The following is a 22,463-nucleotide window of genomic DNA, read 5'->3' on the forward strand; positions in this document are numbered from 1 at the left end:
CACTTATCAATGCTTTCCATGTGTTCTTGCTTGGTAAACTCTTACGGAAAAACTAGGTCTCCTCCAGACGAAGATAGTGTCTCTAGGCTTCAAACTTTATTTGCAGCAACCACACACCCAGTTGTGGATGCAGAATCCATGTTGAAGCTCCTGGTCCTTAGGGATTCTGCCTTTAACTTTTGGACTTTCACAATTCAGGACATTGAGGTGTCACTTCCTATGACTTATGGACAATTCTGCAGACTTTTCTAACACCCTTAGGTCCCTTCTCAGTCTTCCAAAATATTACTCTCATTCTTGATGAGGCAAATATGGTTCTTCAATCATCCACATTACCAAGGAAGCATCCTTGCTTCCATAAATTTTCTCATTCCTTGTATAAAGTGAGATGGGGAAATGCTATTCACCAGAATGATGCTTTTCTTACTAGTATTTAAAACCCAGGTTTGTTGCCAAACTTTGATATTCTCATAAACCATCACTTCCTAGTCCTTTAAAAAATTACCAATAACATCATAAAGTCCCTCTCAGTTTTTCAGAAAAAACTTAAATAAAAATAAATAAGAAACATTCATTCCTTTCTTAAAGTACTTAAATTTATATATATATGGGTCCTATGTAAGTGATGTAGAAAATGTTTTCACACATCAATTAAAAGAGCATAATGGTATAAACATAGAGATTGTAAAACATTTTTACTGTTTGTTCATGAACTCTCAGCCATGCTTTCCATATATTTCACTAAACATCAGTAATTGTCTCCACATGTCACCTTCTACTTCTGCCAGCTAACAACTAAAATGCTTACATGGACATAATTAAGTATGCAGAATTATTTTAGCAGATAGAATGAAAAATCAAAGGCAAATATCTGAAACAATTTTAGATAAATGAAATTTGTGTAGCGCCAAAATACTAATATCAATGAGCTCTAAAGGAGGAAGAAGCAGCAGAAATAATGGCATTCTAAATTCTCCATCAGGCTTTCATATTTTGGAAGTATAGAATTATGTAACTATTTTTATCATTTGGTTAATTACCTGTAAATTTTGTAATAGTGTGTCTATCTTCTGAGCCACTACAAAAATTAAAACCAAAAAAACTACACGGTAGAAGATTTAAACAAAGAAAATACCAAAATGACATTAAAATAAAAGCCAGAGGTATCAAATAAGACAGAGGAAATAATCCCAACAATAATAATAATGTCAATGCTTACTCTGTGCCAGGCATTATACCAAGTGTTTTCATCCGTAATCTAATTTAAATCTTCATATGGCTTTCTAATATAGCTAGTGAAGAGCATAAATATTAAAATTCAGACTCTGTTTCAAATATCTCATGACAATAGTTTAAATTGTGTGTGAAAATAAATATGGATAAGTGAAACCCTCCTTGGAAAAGGTAAAGTATTTCAAACTGGGTATATATGAACAACACAGGAGGCACCTGCATGATATTAAAAAACAGTCTTTACAAACAGGATACTATTAAAAGACATCAGAAATAAAATGGGGTGTTTATAGAAATAATGTAGAATTAGATAATTACTTAATTTGATGAGTGCAATAACTTGAATACTAAAACAAGATTTAGAAAGAAAACAGAATGTCCACAGTCTAAATTCACTTTGAATATACAGCAAGAATTTTATATACTAGTAAACTGAATTTCACCAAATATTAGTATTTTCATATTAAGATTAAAGAAATGCCTTCTTAAATCAATTTTGCCATCTTAGTGGCAAAATCCTAGAGGCAAGAAATACTTTTAAAAATCAGATAAAAAGAAAATTATAAACATATAGAGAAAATAGTACAGTAAAACATTAAAAGTTGTTATCTTTGGATAATATGAAGCTGTGTGTGATTTTTTTGTCTACTAGTCTGTATTTTCAAATATAGACTATAATTAACTAGTCTATAATTGTAACCATAACTAGTCTATAATTAATGTGTACATGCTTCTCTCATAAAGACAATAAAAATTTTATTTTAAATGAAAGCAAATATAAATTTTTACATGTATATGCATATATGTGTGTGCACATATATATGATATATGTATACATATATGTTAATAATATTTAAAAACTATAATACTACATAAGTCATCAATTTCTGTATTTGTTTTTCATTAGGATGCATAATTGTGGATACTTGCCTGAATAATGGTTTTTTTTAAACATATACAGAATAATCTAGAGCTTCCCTTTTATAAATCATTTTGAATCTTATCTTCCATACATAAATAGTTATTTGTGTTCCTTATTATCTTTCTAGTTTGTGAACTGTCTTATGGGAAAAAACATCAATAAATTTACCACCAGGTATATAAAGAAATTCTATACTTTTTTTTTGTCCTAAAATTACCTTCAAGCTTCAAGAGGGTTCTCCTAGGTGTAATATTCTTGAATTTGTTGAACGTGTCCACACTTCACTTACTAATATCCTTCATGGACATGAATTTGATTGTGTCCCTTTTCACCCATCATTTTTCTGAACTAAAAACTTCTCCTGGTCTTGCTATTTCGTTCTTTTGATCATTTTGGTTAGTCTTTTCTAACTGCTTTATGGCCTTAATGGAATGTACTGAATAAAACTATGACCTCTACTCCAAGTATGAGAACATTATTAGTTCTGTTCAAAGATATAACAAAATTATATAATATTGTTTTTTTCAATTTTATCATGTTTATCTCTGGCATTTGGTTGAACTGCTACTGTAATGGACTGTCTTCGAGAGACAGTTGACATAAATTCAGGTATCTTTTTTTTAGACACAAGTAATAACAGAGAGAGTAATTCATTTTATCAGCATACTTTGGATTATATTTCCCCAGATACATTGCCATATACTTTCCACAGCTGAAATTTATCCAGTATTATTTTGCCTATTCACACAGCATTACAAAATGTTCTTGCAGGACCCATCCATCTCACCAGTTGCAACAGCTTCAGAGTCATCTGCAAACTTACAGATCTGTGTCAGTGCAGTCGTAATGGCCCACCTTCCTCCCCAGGCCCCCATTCTTCCAGTTGCTACAACTGGAGCCACAGTGCAGGATTTTTTAATTCTGCTTTTGGTTTGGTCCAACCTCGTGCTCTGATACTAATTCTGTATACCAGAGGGGAATATCTAGAACTTGAGCAAGTACTACCAGTGAAAAGACCAAGTCTACCTGCATGCTGTCTAACTCTATTCTCACTTTCCACCCTGTTCTCTAACTAGACTGTTATGACCAGCTTTAATATTTAAAATTATACTCCAATTTTAACAACAGGTCCATGTCTTTGTACATGGCCTGCTAACCCTACTTTTATTTGTTCGTTTTGGTTTTTGAATATGAATGTTTCGGCTTACTCTTCTTAGTATCCTCTTTCTTTGCTAACTGCCAGATTAGCCTTCCTTTTCCTAAAGCAGGGGTTAAGAATAACCTGAAAGGCTTATTAAGACTCAGTTTCCTGGCTCCAACCCTAGACATTCTCATCCAGTAGACCAGGGAAAGGCCAGTGCATTTGCATTTCTAACAGGCTCACAAGTGATGCCAATGCTGCTGGCCTGCAGACCAAACTTTGAGAATTACACAGCTTCCATGACTTTCATCTGTTTTATGCTTGCCAGAAACAACCCATGATGATCCACCTGTCTGAGCAGCTCATTCAAATTGTCTTGATGGGCTTTTCTACATCTCAGAGCCCTATTCCTTCCTCTCACCACTGTATGAGAAAGGTAGACAATACCAATTCTAATTTTGCTTCCTGAAATGATAATGATGATGATGACAATGACGACGACAATAGTAATGATGATGAGCCTCAATTTCCTCCACTTTAAAATGGAGATAAAAATAGGACCCCCCAATAGATTTTTAAGGCATTAAATGAGAAGGCAAGGCACTGTGCACAATGTCTGGCACATATGAGTGCCCGATAAATGTAGTCTATGAGAATATCAATGCAGATAATGATGGCAACATGTCATTAATTCAACAGGTTCATTTGTTTGTTTGTTTCTGGAGACATCATAGTGAACAAAACACATAAGGACTCTACTCTGGTGGAGTTAACATTTCACTGAGGGGGCCAGAAACAGTGAATGAGTACGTAGATTATAACAGATTGTGGTAAGTACTACAAAGGAAAAATAAAAGGATGGTGGGACAGAGTAACCGGGAGAGGCTGATTTAGTCAGAATGGACAAGACAAACCCCATAGGAAGGTAGTGTTTGTGATAGGATCTGAATGGAGGGAAGAGAATTCCAGATATGGGAACTGCCCAAAGAAATGATTTGAGACTGGAAATTGTTTGGTTTGGTCAAAGACAAGGCAGGAGGCCAGCATTGGTGGAGCCTAATGAATAGGAGGTAGAACATGATGACGTTAGAAAGGTAAGAACAAGCTAAGTCCCAGCATGGTTTGTAGGATGTGGTAGGCGTTTTCAGTTTAGTCTAAGCAAAATGGAAGGATCTTCAGATTTAATTTCTAGAAGTGGGATTCTGTGTTCTGATTAACCTGTTAACAACATCATTCAGAAAATTGGCTACGGTAAGGCAGGACTGGAAAAGAGACCAGCTAGGAAGTTGTAGATCTGGTCTAAGTAACAGTTAAGAGTAGTTGGGTTCAGGGTGAGGGAAGTCAGGATGGAGAGAAGTGGATAGATTACAAATACATTCTGGGGGCAGGCCCTGTGGTCAAGCGGTTAAGTTCCTGCGCTCCGCTTAGGCGGCCCAGGGTTTCACTAGTTCAGATCCCGGGCGCAAACATGCCACCACTCATCAAGTAATGCTAAGGAGGCATCCTATGTAACACAACCAGAGGGACCTACAACTAGAATATACAACTATGTACTTGGGGGGGCTTTGGAGAGAAGAAGAAAAAAAAAAGAAGATTGGCAACAGATGTTAGCTCAGGTGCCAATCTTTGAAAAAAGAAGAAACATTCTGGAGGTTGAACTGTTATGGATTCAATGTAGGGAACAGGGAAAAGAGGGCTCGAAGCTGATGACTAGGTTTAATATATTGCAACACTGAAGCCATATTCATTAACCCAAATTCTATTTATTTATTTTGACAGTTTTCACATGTATTATGTACATGGATTATAAATATTCCTTCTTATCCAAAGCTAACTTAACTGTGAATACTTATTTTCTGGGTCATTTTCTTAATAATTTACAAGGTTGACATTTCTCCTAGTCTTTAGTAAAGTGTGAATAATGGTAGCACACTTCTTAAGGTCCCTCAAGAAAGCCTGTAATAGTTTTAGTGCAAATTATTTTTTTAAATAATAATAGATAGGGGCTGGCCCCGTGGCCGAGTGGTTAAGTTCGCGCGCTCCGCTGCAGACGGCCCAGTGTTTCGTTGGTTCGAATCCTGGGCGCGGACATGGCACTGCTCTTCAGACCACGCTGAGGCAGCGTCCCACGTGCCACAACTAGAAGAACCCACAACGAAGAATACACAACTATGTACCGGGGGGCTTTGGGGAGAAAAAGGAAAAAATAAAATCTTAAAAAAAAAAAAAAAAAATTTTAAATAATAATAGATAATAGTTAATACCTCATCTTCACGAGGCCATGGTTCATGCCCAAATCACCAGACTATACAGCCCACCCAAACCAGCAAAGCTTATTCACCTTCTCCCACTATATTGTTCTAATGCCCACTTGCACAACTTTGGTTCAGTGATGCTATATATTGTGATAAATTGTACTGCCTTGCTTAAGTTCTACTACTCTCAGAGTCACCCTAGTGTGCTTTTTTATCACAGTTGCTTTCTCCTCCTTGAGTTTCCCTGAAATGTCAAGATGGCAAGAGCTGTCTAACCTATGAAACAAGATCTGAATGAGATTTGCTAGTTTGAGTCTGAGTAACGAAAGGGAAAGCATCTGGAAAGAGAAGGTATCTGAAAGCAGATACCTGTTGTTAATAACAATAATGATAACAATGTCACCTATGGAGAATCTGCTCTACTCCAGGCACTGTCCTTGAGCTTCACTGAACACCTAGTACTTCACTTGGTCTAATCTTCGTAATAGCTCTTCAGGCTAGGTGTCCCTGGCCCATTGCACAGGTAACGCTTAGAGATTGAGGGATGTGTTAATGGCCTTTTGCCCAGTCACCCTCAAGTGTAAACTGGAGTAGGTTGGAGGAGTGGAGAGAGGAGCAAGATGGTGAATGCAGGAGGTGTGGGTAGAATGAAAGATGAGAGTCATAGTCACATAAATGCTCCAGATTTTAGGGGAGATACTGATAAGCACAGAGTATTCAGCGAAAAAAAAGAAGACCAAGCAGTTTGCAGTGGAAGTGAAAAATGAGAACTAATTTACCCCTCTTTTTACACAGAAGGGAGTGAAGAAGGAATGAGGAGAAAAACTTTTTCATTCTTGCCTTCTGCTGAGGCCAGAATTTCATTTATTATTATTTTATTGTTTTAAAAATCAAGCAAGTAAAATGTCTCTCCTCTCACTCCACCTTCCCGCACGTATCTACTTAATGATCCTGTATAGTCTTCATTCCCAAGGTACTTCGCAAGCTAAATTATCATTCTAAAGGAGAGACACAATATGACTTGCACAATCCCCACTTCTCTCTGGCTAACCATCCTTTAAGAATCACACACACACCAACCACACAATCCCCCAGCTCATTTGAAATTTCTTTTGTTTTCAAGCACTGGAAATTGGTGATAAAATGTTATTACTGAGCATTCGGCAGTTGGATTCACTAACTACTTTTTGAATGTCAGTAAGAACATATCAAGGGAAAATTGAATTATGTAATGTCATCACTTGGGCTAATTATTTTCTTTGCTGGTCCTCTAAAGAAGTGGTGGATGTAAACTCACACATATCACATTTATTTTTCTTAGCAGGAGGGAAGCACTGGGCTGTGATTAAAATGGCATCATGTTGCTTCTCACAGAATGTATAATGGGTCTGAACTGCAAGAATAAAGAAAAGTGGCTACACCCATTAACCATGCTAAAAATCCCCTTTTAATTGGGTAGGCAGTTTCCATAGAAATGTATACAGTAAGTTGCAATTACATATAAGCCAAATTAGTGCAGCTTTACTGCTGATGATAGGAGATTCTTCATCTGTAGCACTTCTTCAATCTCCAAAAAAAAAAAAAAAAAAAAAACCCCAAAAATGAACTCTATAGCATTTGCTAACTGCACACAGCATTTCCCAAACAGTAGCCTGTTGGAATTCTGAGAAATCCTGTAGTATGTACCTGTTTAATTTAACTTTGTTTGAAACAATATTTCCCAAGTTGAGGTAACCACAGAGGGTTTTTTGTTTTGTTTTGTCTTGTTTTGTGTTTTTCCATTTTTATTAGGAGTATCTGATAATAAAAATATAGTTTGTAGAATGTTGGTAAATGATAATGTTCAGCTTTCATCTTTACTTGATGTCTCACTCAATTGTCTAGTTCCTATACCTTTAATTTTGCCCATTTTGTTCATACTGAACTTGTACTCAAAATGTGTTTCACAAGGAGTAACTACTAAAGTACTTCAATTGCAATTTAGAACGTTTTGTCATGTCTTAATCATAGTGCAGTTAAAACTTCATGCATAGGAACAGATTTTCTGAGCAACAGAAATGTGAATAAAAGGAGAAAGAAGACTCAGAGCCTGAGGCTTGTGTACAATGATTTTTTTGTCACAAGGATTAAATGAATGAGACGATTGTTTTTCTTATACCGAAATGCAACATTCATGATGAGAAAACAAATTTAATTCGGACAGAGAAAAATATGCATTTCTCACACATTCTTAAATGCTTAATTCATGTCAACTGGTCTGCAAGATACTGGAGACATGAAAATGACTAAGATACCACCCCTCCTTTTGAGAAACCAACTTGGCTTATATGTGATTACAACTCGCCATATGAATTTCTATGAAAATTGCCTAACCAATGTTTTAAGTGTTAATAATGGAATTAACCAGAAATTATGGAAGCACAGGGAAGGGAGATGGTTGTTGCATGGGCGCACATAGTGCCGGATCTAATGATCAACGAGCAAACAGTATGCATATATGACACAGTGTCAGTTTAAGAGAACAGCAAAGCACAAAAGATCAACCTTTGTGACCTTGAACATTTTCATCCAGGTAGCCAATGACCTCATGTTCCCCTTAGCAGTTCCTCTGTGCAGTGTTCCATTTAAGCTGTTCCTGTGAAAGTGGTATACCTCAGCCCACACACATAAGCCCATAAAAAGCCATTACAATTCAATAATAAAAAAGACAAATAACCCAATTAAAAAATGAGCAAAGCATCTGGATATACATTTCTTCAAGAAATGCTATACAAATAGCCAATATGTAAATTGAAAAGAGACTTGACATTATTAGTCATCAGAGAAATGCAAATTGACCCCACAATGAGATACCATCTCACACCCAGTAGGCTGGCTAGAACAAAAAAGTTACCTAATAACAAGTGTTGGTAAGGACGTAGAAAAACAGAAATACTCATACATTGCTGGTGGGAACGTAAAATGCTGTAGTCGCTTTGGAAAACAGTCTGGTAGTTCCTCAAATGGTTAAAAATAGAGTTACCTTACAACTCAGCAATTCCACTCCTAGGCATATACCCAAGAGAATTGAAAACATATGTTACACAAATACTTATCCAGAATTATTCATAATAGGCTTAGCCAGAGACGATCCAAATGCCCATCAACTAATGAATGGATAAATGAAACGTGGTATATCTACACCATGGAATATTATTCAGCCATAAGAAGTAATGAAGTACTGATATATACTACAACAAGGATGAACCTTGAGAACATTAGCTAAGTTAAAGAAATCAGTCACAAAACACAACATATTCTATGATTCCATTCATATGAAATGGCCAGCATAGGAAAATCTACAAAGACAGGAAGCAGATTGGTCTTAGGGCTGGGGGTAGGCAGGAGGAGGGAGAACAGAAGGGGAGGGGAGTGGTAGCTAAAGGGTGCAGGGTTTCTTTCTGAAGTGATGAACATGTTCTAAAATTGACTGTGGTCAGATATGGTTGTACACATCTGTGATTATACTGAAAACCATTAAATTATACACTTTAAATGCAAATTGTATGGTATGTAAATTATGTGAATCATATCTCAGTAAAGCTGTTTTTCCAAGAAAAAAAATTGGCAAGAAAATTATTGCATTTTCAACACACATTTGCTGAATGAGTGAATAAATAAATCAACCAATGTATAGATAGAAGCTCCACATTTTAAACTTATGTTTTCAAGTTGGGGCTTTTTGCCCTTAGGTACACTGCCACTAACTTGGTCTTATAGTATGAATTTCAGGTGTATGACTATCAGGTATACTTTGGTGGTTCCCTGCTCAAATATACCAGATTATACTAAAGATGAGCCCACATCTTACTATGTAAAACTATTGAAATGATTATAACTAGATATATTAAAGAACAGATCAGATAAAAAAAATCCTTAGAAAGTACATAAGGAAATGTCATGCTTTGCTCCCTAGTCTTTGACGATTAGCAAGCATAACTGATGCTAACTCTTGTTAACTTTGATTAAAACTCCTGTCTAATTTAGTTTTAGTCTTATCACACAGTCAAACTCCTTCTGGGATAATGTGTAGTTCTGGTACTTCAGGACAACTTTGGCACGAAAGCCCTTTTGGGTAGCCTTCCACCACTGTCAGCAGTTCTCCTTCTAAACCACAGATGGTCAATTCACCTTGCTGAGATTGTTGGGGCTAATTAAAATCTCAGCCTTAGATTGCCTTTTTAATGCTCTGAATTAGTACATAGCCTCTGCCTTTCCCTCCGGGGCCTCTACTTCCTTCCTTATCTGTCTGAGGAAGAAAAAAATTAGATTTATAACCATCTCAAGGATAAATGCAAAACACTGTTGAAATTGTTTTCTCCAATGGAAGAGGGAAGGAGAGTAGAGGTCCACATGGTAGGCCTTCAAACAAATATTTGTGCAATGAATAAATAAATTCTACCACTAATCCAACTAGTATTTCCACAGCCAGGTATACTTATGATTGTAATAACAAATCATATTATTACTAAGAGCCTCAACTTACCATTTCTCTTCTCCTAATACATATATGTGTTCAACAGAATCTTCTAGACAACGTTTTGGATAGAACTTCTGCATACTCTTATAATAGCTGTGATTTCATTTAGGGAAAGTAACTGTAATAAGAAATCAACACAGTGATGGGAAGAAGCAGCTAACAGATGATGTTGAATTTTTTAAATTTTAATTCTGTCTAATATTATGCACTTGTATCTTGCATTTGGGATCATATCCCTACAAGAAAAAACTCGGCTAATTTCAATATGATCCAGTTGGCAATTGTCTTGTGAAGGGTAATCAATATAAACTTACCTAAGGCATTGCTTTTATGACTATGATCATTAAATGCCTATGGGTGAGGGAGGTCACTGCTAATAAAGGCCAATTACAGAAAGGTATGAAATTTAAGGACTGCTACTTAAGCAGAAGCAGGGATGTTGTAAATCCAAGGGAACTCCATTCAAAGAGTTACATATTGTAATAGAAGGATAAATATTATCTTAATTAATATATTTTATGATAACTATTTTCCATTTATGGCTAAAAAGCTAAGCTTAAAACCCAACATGGGTGATCTACCAGCAAGGTTATAAAGGAGGTGATTGAACACCTTAATGGGAGGTGGATATGCCACTTACTCTTCACACAGATGGATGGGTCAATTTCCTACTTGGCCAATTATACATGCTCAGAAAGTAGCAACTATCATCACATATTTCTGTAAAAAATTACAAAACTAAAGCATATGCAAAAAAATAAAAGGACCCAAAGCCATATCAACTTTTAATTATCATGCTGCCTTTCATTACTAGACACCTCTGAGAGTTGATGGGGTGTGAACATTTACATGCTTGTTGTAGTAAATTGAATCTATCTCAGAATTGATTTAGAAAAGAATAAACAATTTCTTCATACTTAATATTTACTATTAAAATTGGTAGAGATAATTTAAAGTTATAGGATCTAAAATGTAAATAGTACCTTATACTTAGAAACTGCTAAATGATGATGATGATGATATTGAAGGAAAAAAAAAGACAAAGGAACATTAAATTTGTAAGGATCTTAGAACTATATATAACCTAGTATATAAATGGATAAATTGTTTTGATTCATTGCTATTGTAGAGGGGACATTTTTTTCACACACCTGGAAATTTAAAGTGGTCAGTACTAACAATATGTAAGAAATGATGGTAATATACATCTCTATTGTTACCCATGTCTCTATAAAACTGACCAAGAATCTTTTTAACAGTATAATGCATAGAACAACTACTCTTTCTCTGGTTATATGAGTCTGCTCAGGCTCCCATAAGAAAATACCACAGGCTGGGTGGCTTAGACAACATAAATTTATTTTTTTCACAGTTCTGGAGGCTAGGAGTCTAAGATCAAGATGCCAGCAGGGTTGGTTTGTGGCGAGACATCTCTCCTTGGATTGCAGTTGGCCCCTTCTCTCTGGGTCCTCAGGTGTCCTGTGTTGTGTGGGCTTGAGCTGAGAGAGAGCGCTCTGATCCAACTTCCTCTTCTTATAAGGACCATTCCTATTGGATCAGAGCCCCACCCTTATGACCTCATTTAACCTTAATTACCTCCTTAAAGGTCCTATCACCAAAAACAGTCAACTGGGTATTAATTCTTCAACATATGAATTTGTGGGGGAAGCAATTCAGTCTATACAGTGGTCTATGAAAAAAACATGAATTGCAATAGAGAGCTTATAAAATATTTTGATAGAAAGTTACACAACTTGTGCATGATGCCCACACAATTGTATTTCTTATGTTTAAAACTCAGATGAACCAGAGAACAAACCAAGGGTTTGCTTGGCCAAGATGAACAAGACATGGCATCTGTTTTTAAGTTGCTACATAGCAATGTTGCTATGTATATTTTATAGTCGAGGAAAATTGGATATAGAGAGAATGCAAGAGATGTTTTAATATTCCTGGCATTTTTTTTTTCATTTTGGTTTTGCTTAATCTTTGCAACTAGGCTGTAGTCTTCTCATGAGTACTAGATTAGCATCCTATATTTCTTTATTTCCCAGAGCACCCAAAGCTGTGCCTTGCTATTCTGGAATCCTTCTCTCCCAAATCTCACCACCTACCAGTCACCAAATCCTGTGAGGAAGTAATTATCATGCTTTACAAATGGAGGAATTAAAGATTAGAGAGTTAGATAACCGGCCAAGATGAAACAGCTAGTAAGCCACAACTCAAAAATCTTTCCTTGTCTTTCTATTACCCTTAAGACAAAAATCTAATTACATTAGCAAAATATTCAGCATCTATACCACTTTTCTGGTCTACCATCAGAGTTCCTTTGTGCCCACAATCTTCAATTACATCGCATCACTTCCCCTTCCCCATCTCTGGCTTATCTCCAAACTTTTGCCCACTTTCTTCCCTCTGCCCAGAATGTTCTCCCTCCAACCCACTACCCAACCCCCCAACTCCTATTCTCTCCTCTTTGTTGAACTCTTGATTTAGGGGCCTCAGCTCCCTCTTTCCCAACTGTTCCTTGGCTGTCTTAGTAACTGCCTACTTCTTGTCTGTTTGCTAACTAGTCTTTGAGGTCTGGATCTATGTCATCCGTGTCTTCCTCTGCCCAAGAGTACTTGGCAGAGTACACAAGAGGCACTCAACTGTCACTGCTGCTTTGGTGCTAATGCTGTGGTTCAGTTGTGTGTCTCAGACTAGAAACTGTAATTGTTTAGCTCACTATATAGCCAGCCCTCTTTTTTATTATTAAAAAGGATTTTCAGAAGAAAGTGAGCTAATATGGACTTTTCCATCCCACTACATTACAAAATGATAGTTTTTAAGAGAGGTTTTTAACTTATCCATGTGTCTTAGTCTGCTAGCTTCTTAACTCACTTTTAAAATGATTTTTCTAAAACTTTCTGAATAGCTTGGTATATTTTCTAACTATTTGCAGAATCAGAACATTATTTAATGGTTGAGATAACCATATGCATTTGAAAGAATGGATTTTGAAGAGACATTTTCTTAGAATTAAAGAATAAGTGTTTTGTGTATATACATACACATGATGTATATTATATTTGGATATATATTAAAATATAGTTTCATATTCTGAATCCACTACCATGAGGCTTAAAGAACATATCTGTGTTAGGCAGACATGTTCAGGTCAGTAGAGAGAGCCCTTCTGAACACATTCCTGGAGGGTGACCCATGGATCCCTGTCACTTAAGGAGCAGTCTCGAGAAGGGGTAATATTTGCCTGAAAGGACTTCTTTTCAGAGGAGTTTACTTGGCAGAAGCATAAATTAAAACACCACATGAAGTGACATGAGCCATTCATTGGGTGGAGGATACGGCGAACTCAGATTTGGTTTCAAGTTTTCAGTTATGTGCAAAGGACTGAACTAGCAGATTTATCTGTGTCCTATAAAGCCAATTTATGCCAATTCTAGCCAACGTTTCTCTAGAATGTTGATAAGGTAAACAGTTGAGGAAATCAAAGTATTTTCATATTCTCACTTATGTTAGACCTAAAGGCTTTTATTGAACGGTGAACTTTCACCCATCTCCTTCTGTGTGTGTATGGATAGTGTACAGCGTTTGTCCAAGGTCGAACACTGCATTGGTTAATGATCAAATACCTTTTTTAAGCATGCATTTCTGCATTGATTCAGACAATGATTCAATCTAGACCTGAGGCAGTGGCAAATCTCCTGCACGTTTATCAAGGGTTGCCTCGCTGTGTATAGAGGTGTGTATATGATGGTGGAGATGGGTAGATGGAGGAAAGAATGGATATCTGTTCACAAGTGGTGATTATAATTCTCCAGCTAGTAAGCTGAACATTTTGAAAACAAGAATGGACAGAATACCATTCTTTAGTTCTTTTTGAAAAACTGGAGTTGAAAAAAATAATCACGACACTAGTGATAAAGAAAATATAAGCTGGCAACAGTATTCAGAGAGTCTCCCTCTGCATCCTCCCCTTCGGGACTTCTCCGGCCAGCACTGCTTTAGGCTCTGTCTTTTATGAGAAGGGAGACTATCAACTTGTCATGTCTTCACAGATTCCATGTTTATGTGCAAATGGACAAAATCTTAGTCAGCAGGCTTTAGGGTATTTGATTGTGTGAATTTGTAACTATACTGCAAGCACATTAAAGTCAGACTTCAAACCTGTTCGTAGCCTTCCCAGAACCTAGTGCTGCTCATGTACTAGAAATACGTCCACCAAGACTATATCGATGGTTATTCTAATAGGTTAGAAATGTTAACGTAGATGGTTATTATCAATAGATGCATAAATTTATTTGTTATATTTATTTTAGACAAGGTTGTCCTTAGTCTTATCTAATATAGATTTCTAGAAGAGGTTTAATTATTATGGCACTTTCATTTTCAGTTTATAATGTAAATGCTTTAAGTTACATTTAATGTATATTAACTCTGAAACTCTTGAGGAAGACCACAGCATATCTCTTCATCTTCTTGTATGTAAAATGATATCCTACTTGGAAAGACTGTTAGTTCACGCAGGTTCACATTTAAAGCCAGTCTAAGTGCAAGAAAGAGCCACGAGTTGAAAGGCAAAACAAGAGTCTAATAAAATGCATGATTCAAGTTTATAAGCACAAGCTTGGATTTCTTGTGGGATTTTATCTTATGAAGAATTTAAATTATGCTTAAATTCTTAAAAATGATGAAAACAAAATTTGAATAATACTGGTAATATAGTTTTTTTCTCCCCATCTTCCACTTTAAAAAAAAAGTAAGAGGGGCTGGCCCCGTGGCCGAGTGGTTAAGTTCGCGCGCTCCGCTGCAGGCGGCCCAGTGTTTCGTTGGTTCGAATCCTGGGCGCGGACATGGCACTGCTCATCAGACCACGCTGAGGCAGCGTCCCACATGCCACAACCAGAAGGACCCACAACAAAGAATATACAACTATGTACCGGGGGGCTTTGGGGAGAAAAAGGAAAAAAATAAAATCTTTAAAAAAAAAAAAAAAGTAAGAAATTCTATTTCCCATACAAGTTCAGTCGAGCAGGATGAACCGAACTTTATAACAGAATAGTCAAACACTATATCAAAGATTTTATTATAGCAGCGTTCATTTTAAAGCCTGGGTAGAATAATTAAAACAGTATTACAACAACCTCCTAAATTAAATCATGCCTTCTACAATGGTTATAAATCACAATAGGTCTTTGGGAAACATTTAAAATGTATACCCTGTTACCAAGAAGATTCCCTAAAAAAAAATAAGACCCAAGATGTAAATACAGCTGTAACTAGTTTTAAAAATTAATAATGATTCTAATTCACCACATTCCCAACATGTAATCTACATCCAGATTTTTTAAAATAGGGTGGGGTGGTCCATTTAGAGGAAAAATGTTAAATCTAATGGCAACAAGGCCCGCAAGCATAAAGAAAAAGACTAGGTACCCTATACAAAATATAAAACAAAAACAGCAGCAGCAACAGCAAAATAAACACACAGAGCATACACAGCACAGTTACTATTCTTCCTATATAAAAAGTTCCTGCAGGGGGACGGCCCGGTGACGCAGCGGGTAAGTTCACATGCTCTGCTTCTCAGCAGCCCGGGGTTCGCCAGTTCAGATCCCAGGTGTGGACATGGCTCTGCTTGGCACACCATGCTGTGGTAGGCGTCCCACGTATAAAGTAGAGGAAGATGGGCACGGATGTTAGCTCAGGGTCAGGTTTCCTCAGCAAAAAGAGGAGGACTGGCAGTAGTTACCTCAGGGCTAATCTTCCCCAAAAAAAACAAAACAAAAAAAGTTCCTGCAAATCAGTAAAATTAAGGTTTTTTTTCAAAAAATGTATACAGGCCAAAAAAGATTGATAGCCAACTCATAAAATATAAAATGCAAATGTCCAGTAAAACTATAAAAAGAAATCTGAATTTAATAGGGATGCAAATTAGAACGAGACTCCATTTTACAAAATTATTAGACATATACTGAGGGGTTGAGAAGAAGGTACTCTTTTGGTGAGGAGCAAATTCTTGCACTGCTGGTGAGAGTATAAACATTCTTTTTTTTTTTTTTTAAAGATTGAGACCTGAGCTAACAACTCTTGCCAATCTTCTTCTTTTCCCCTTATTTTTCTTCTCCCCAAAGCCCTGCAGTACATAGTTGTATATTCTATTTATAGGTCCTTCTGGTTGTGCTATATGGAATGCCACCTCAGCACAGCCTGACGAGCAGTGCCACGTCTGCACCTGGGATCCAAACCAGTGAAACCCTGGGCAGCCAAACCGGAGCACACAAACTAACCACTCGGCCACAGGGCCGGCCCCTAAACATTTCTGAGATACTTTTCCTTAAGATATAAGCAAATAAATGACAAATATATAAGAATAATCAGCTCAGTGTTTGTTTGTTTTTTAATAAAAAATGGATACAAGATACTACTTAACAATAAAGAATTAGAGAACATACACATGTGCACAAGAACACATAGAAGAAGACGACATGAATGTCAATATGTGTGCATAATGTACATCCATAGATGTATTTCTTGGCTAATTAGTTTATCCTCAGAAATCAGAATTTATATACATTTGGTTTAGATATTAATGAAGCATCAAAGTCTAACTATTGTGCATTAATTTGATATAAAATCTAACCTCATTTGTGGAATTTAATAAAAGAAGCTACAACTAAATTGATTGGAGTCAGGAAGGCCTGTATGGGGAGCTCTCATACCCTGTCACACATGTCAATTACACCAAACCAGAAGAGACAGAGGCTCGCATCTAGGACAAGAGGAAGTACTTTACTACTCAACGAAGATTTCTCTTACCACCAGGCAACAGCCCAGCCGATGAGAAATACCACAGCTCAGCCATAAGGCATTGCGACGTGAACTGTTACTTTCCCCCAATGGATTTTTGTTTAGAACAGCCCCTCCCTATTCCTCCTTTTTCTCTGTAAAAGCAGCTCCCCTTGTTTGCTGGATTTGCCTATGGTTTGCCATAGCATGGACATCCCAAATTGCAATTCTTTTGGCTATTCCCAAATAAACTCATTTTGAGATAAAATAGGCAGATTTGCTTTTTAAGTTGACAAGGTTTACCTATGATCACCATAAACTCTAGCTAAGTCCATAACGGCATTTGCCTTATGACACATTACAAGATAAATTCTACGGTAGCCATTCTGTGTTACTGTACTTTGATGCTACAAGTGTGAAAGTTCTTTGTTTTGCCGAAAAACTTCCATATAAAGTAAGAGGAAATTAAATGGTTGCCATTCTAAAGACAGCTGATATGTTAGTTGGAATAATGCTACCTCTAAAACCAAAGAATTAAAGTTCATTCTTAGTTTAATATTTATGGTTTTATCAAAGAACAAAAAACTCCATTGCCTCACCCATCATATCTGTTATTACCCTGTCTGTAGGCAAAAGCATTTTCTGAATAAACTTTAAAGCCAAAAAGTAAAATGGATAGCATAACAATGTTACGATATAGGTTAGCAGATATGATCAGCATACCATACCTTTTCATTCTACTGTATAACGTTTACAGAGCCTAGGATTTTTCCTGAACTCCTTAAAAAGTAAAAAGATTTATTCCAGAGGAAAAAGTCCAGAGACCAGTAAATAATTTTTTGTTGTTGCCAAAGGAGAAAGAAATTGAAATTCAAATGTTATTTTCTCCAAACTACATGATTCAAATGAAACTGGCTAAAAGAACTCAGGAGTAGATGATGAAATTTGTTTCAGTACCTGAATTTTTAATTGTTATTAATTTGCAATACGCAGGGACTCTGCCTATCTGAATAAGAAGGACCCAACTATGCCCCTTACATTTCTTTAGATTCTTGCCCTGAAAGTTTTCTTTACATGTTTTTGATTTTGACGGTTCGCTTTCAACATAACATCTATAGCGTTTCCATATTAACAAAACAATCTTATCAACACATCTGAATTTAATGTCAGAGACCCTGTCATCTCAAACGACGTCTGAGTTTTCCACTCAAGTGCATATTTTTTACACAATTTTTCTCATTCATTTCTTCATTTATTTTCCCTGGATATTTTGGAACCTCTCATTTGTTAACACATTTGTTAAGTAATAATTTTTGATAGGTTTTGTTGTATCAGTGGAATAATTAAAAAGTGATGTATTTAGATTGTAATCAGCGAGCAAGTACTCAAACACTGCATTTAACCTCTATGCAATTAATCAAAGTAGAGCAAGGATATGTGTGGAGTATTGGGACTTCACAATTTCACACTAATAAACATAGGAAGCAATTCAGTGATAAGAATTTAAAAGTGTGACAGTAATATATTTTGAAGGGTACAGAGTAAACTCATCTTGAGCCATTAACTTACCCAAGACTGTGAGCTCTGCGGAGGCACTAATATTCTCATTTTTATATGTGACCACACAGGTGTAAGTTCCACTGTCATCATCTGTCACATTGGAGATAAGCAAGTTGCTTCCACCCAATAAAGAATACTTTTTGGACCTGTAAGACATAAAGCATATGAAATTAGAGAATAGATTAAATATATGTATATCAGAAAAGGTACTCAGAGGTTTAAATGAACTCCAGAAAAGCTCTATTTATAAAATTGGAAAGAAACTCTATTTCATAGGGGCTTGATAACGTCACATTTATTGATCAAAAAATTCATTCACAGTAAACCACTCCCATTGGAAGGTTGTGTGCAGTGATAAAAGAAATGAAGTAGATTAAACTTGGAACTAACGTTACTACTGAAAAGAAACTTTGAGATAATCTGGTCCAATTCTCTCATTTTGGATTTGAGGACTGCAAGGTCCAGAGAAATGATTCCCCACAGTGGACATCAATGTCCTCTATCCTGACGCATAATTTAGTAATCTTTGGACAAAGCTACATTTTATACTGGACCAAGAATGCCTGGCTATATTCAGAGAACATATCTTGACATGGTGAAACTGCAACCAGATTTCTGGCATGCTTTAATATTCTCAGAAGTATTGTAGTATCATAGCATGTATTATTGTTATATAAATAAATATTTAAGGTAGACAAAATTTAGAGATTTATTTATTGTCTATGAACCTATCTCATCATAGAAAATAAATGTTAAAAAGCACAGCAGACCTCAAAATCGATGAAATTAATTTCTTAAGTGAAATCCATTTAATCAAAAAGACTAAGCGTTTCATTCTATTAAGAGTTTACCTTCTGATCTGTATGCTGAAAACTATAAAACATTGTTGAAAGAAATTTAAGAAGACACAAAGAAATGGAAAGATATTCCATGTTCTTGCATCGGAAGAATTAACATAGCTAAAATGTCCACACTTCCTAAAGCAATCTGCAGACTGAATGCAATCTCTATTAAAGTTCCAATGACATTTTTCACAGAAATAGAACAAAGAATTCTAAAATTTATATGGGACACCAAAAGACCCCAAATAGCCAAAGAAATCCTGAGAAAAAAGAAGAAAGCTGGAGGTACCACACTCCCTGATTTCAAAATATACTGCAAAGCTATAGTAACCAAAATAGTATGGTACTGGCACAAAAACAGACACACAAATCAATAGAACAGAACTGAGAGCCCAGAAATAAACCCACACATCTATGGACAGCTGATTTTCAACAAAGGAGCCAAGAACATACAATGGAGAAAGGGAAGTCTCTTCAATCGACGGTGTTGGGGGACCCGGCCCCATGGCCAAGTGGTTAAGCTTGCACGCTCCGCTGCGGCAGCCCAGGGTTTCGCTGGTTCAGATCCTGGGAGCAGACATGGCACTGCTCATCAGGCCACACTGAGGCAACATCCCACATGCCGCAACTAGAAGGACCCACAACTAAAAAAATATATACAACTATGTACCAGGGGGCTTTGGGGAGAAAAAGGAAAAATAAAATCTTTAAAAAATAAATAAATAAAAATTAAAAAAAAATAATGTTGGGAAAACTGGATAGCCACATGCAAAAGAATGAAAGTAGACCATTACCTTACACCATACACAAAAATTAACTCAAAAGGGATTTAATATATGAATATAAGACCTAAAACCATGAAACTTCTAGAAGAAAACAGGCAGCATGCTCTTTGACATTGGTCTTAGCAGCATATTTTCAAGTACCATGTCTGACTGGGCAAAAGAAACAATAGAAAACTAAACAAATGGGACTACATCAAACTAAAAAGCTTCTGTACAGCAAAGGAAACCATCAACAAAATGAAAATACAGTCTAATAACTGAGAGAAGATATTTGCAAACCATATATCTGATGAGGAGTTAATATCCAAAATACACAAGGAACTCATACATCTCAACAACAACAAACATTAACAACCCAATTAAAAAATGGGAAAAACATCTGAACAGACATTTTTCCAAAGAAGATATACAGATGGCCAACAGGCACATGAAAGAATGTTCAACATCATTAACTATCAGGGAAATGCAAATCAAAACTGCAATGAGATATCACCTCACTCCCATCAGAATGGCTATAATTAGCAAGACAGGGAACAATAAGTGTTGGAGAGGGTGTGGAGAGAAGGGAACTCTCATACACTGATGGTGGGAGTGCAAACTGGTGCAGCCACTATGGAAAACAGTATGGAGTTTCCTCAAAAAATTAATAGAATTACCATATGATCCATCTATTCCAATGCTGAGTATTTATCCAAAGAACATGAAAACACAAATGCATAAAGGTATATGCACCTCTATGTTCACTGCAGCATTATTCACAACAGCCAAGACTTCGAAGAAACCTAGGTGCCCATCGAAGGATGAATGGATAAGGAAGGTGTGGCATATATACACAATGGAATACTACTAAGCCATAAGAAAAGATGAAATCTGGCCTCTTATGACAACATGGATGGACCTTGAGGGTATTATGCTAAGTGAAATAAGTCAGAGGGAGAATGTCAAATACTGTATGATCTCATTCATAAGTAGAAGATAAAACAACAAAAAACAATCACATAGAGACAGATTGGACTGGTGGTTACCAGAGGGGAAGGGGGGAGGGAGGAGGGTGAAAGGGGTGATTAAGCACATGTGTGTGCTGACGGATTGTAATTTGTCTTTGGTTGATGAACGTGATGTAACCTACACAGGAATTGAAATATAATGATGTACACCTGAGACTTATACAGTGCTATAAACCAATGTTACTGCTATAAAATAAATAAATAGATCAATCAATCAATAAATAAGGGTTTACTTTCTATTTACTTTCTAACTATATCTTAATATTAATCTTCAGTAATTCAGAGCCAGTCAAGCTCTCCTCCTGTCTTATCTTAAATATTTTATTGCTGGGACAATGAGAGATATAATTGGCTTTAAAAAAAAATTGTACAGACCCTATAATGGCGTGCTATATCTTTGAAATCAGGAAATTTTAGTTTCTTAAGAAATATTCCACTCTCTATACTACTTCCATAGAATGAGATCCTCCAAAGTATCTTTGCTGAAGACTCTTTGGGCAGAGCCATCTCAGCGGCAACCCCGGCCTTCTAACTTTCCTTTCAGAGCTGATCTCACAGATTTTCACTCTGTTCCTCACCCCTTTATCCCAGTGGGTAATTGTCTTTCATATACTGTATAATGCCAAGGAATGTGGAAAAACATTCAATTATTATCAAAAACTCTGGTATTTTTAGATGTGAATATCAAATTAGAGAATAATAAACAGTAGTGTATACCTCACAAACGTCCTAAATTTATATTACCTGAGTTGGATGACTTCCTCTCCTCGTAACCAGGTAAAACTTGGGGGAGGATAGCCAGAAACACAGCACTCCAGGACAGCATCTTTCCCTTCAATGGCTATTACATTGGATGGTCTTTGCAGAAAATACAGCTGCCTGTGCAGTCCTGGATCTGTACAAAGAAAACATAAGATCACATTTTTTATGAAAAACATTGGAGGCTACAAGTCACCCATGTGGGCTATAGGCCTTGTTAACTTATCATTAGCGAATAAAACAATATTATCAGTAACTTTTCTAAATGTTATCACCTGAAACTTTTTGATATGTTCAGTTTGCCTGCCTCTAATATCTATTCCACTTCCTTCTGCTTTGTTTATTGCTTCTGTGGCTTGGGAAATAAGATAAGCATGTTAGAATTGTGTTAAAATAATACAAGTACTGAGGAGTAGACTATAGAAGGTACTGAGAAAATATCTGCCATCTTCAAAATGAAAGTTACACAAAGTTTTTTATAGTAATAAGTTTGGCTGTTTCTAAGCCTTCCTTATATTTTCAATTTTTAAAATTTTCCAAAGAGTATGTTTGCCCCTAGAACTGAGACTCCGGGTAAATGAAGAGCTCTTTTATCCTTCTACTTCACCTAATGCATTTTCTAGTTCTAGATATATAAGATTATTCATT

At 36.2% G+C, this 22,463-nt stretch overlaps 1 protein-coding gene across 2 annotated transcripts in view; it reads right to left on the reverse strand.

Annotated features, from left to right (window-relative positions):
* Nucleotides 1-22,463, reverse strand: part of DCC (DCC netrin 1 receptor) — a 1,085,205-nt gene that overhangs the window by 553,607 nt on the left and 509,135 nt on the right. For both annotated transcript variants that reach the window (XM_070513040.1, XM_070513039.1), the window contains exons 4-5: nucleotides 21,801-21,951; nucleotides 18,432-18,568 (exon numbers count right to left, since the gene is read on the reverse strand). In XM_070513040.1, coding sequence (XP_070369141.1) covers nucleotides 18,432-18,568; nucleotides 21,801-21,951 — 288 coding nt within the window. The remainder of the gene's footprint in view (nucleotides 1-18,431; nucleotides 18,569-21,800; nucleotides 21,952-22,463) is intronic.

Source organism: Equus asinus, chromosome 7, assembly GCF_041296235.1.
Source record: "Equus asinus isolate D_3611 breed Donkey chromosome 7, EquAss-T2T_v2, whole genome shotgun sequence".
Taxonomy (NCBI): domain Eukaryota; kingdom Metazoa; phylum Chordata; class Mammalia; order Perissodactyla; family Equidae; genus Equus; species Equus asinus.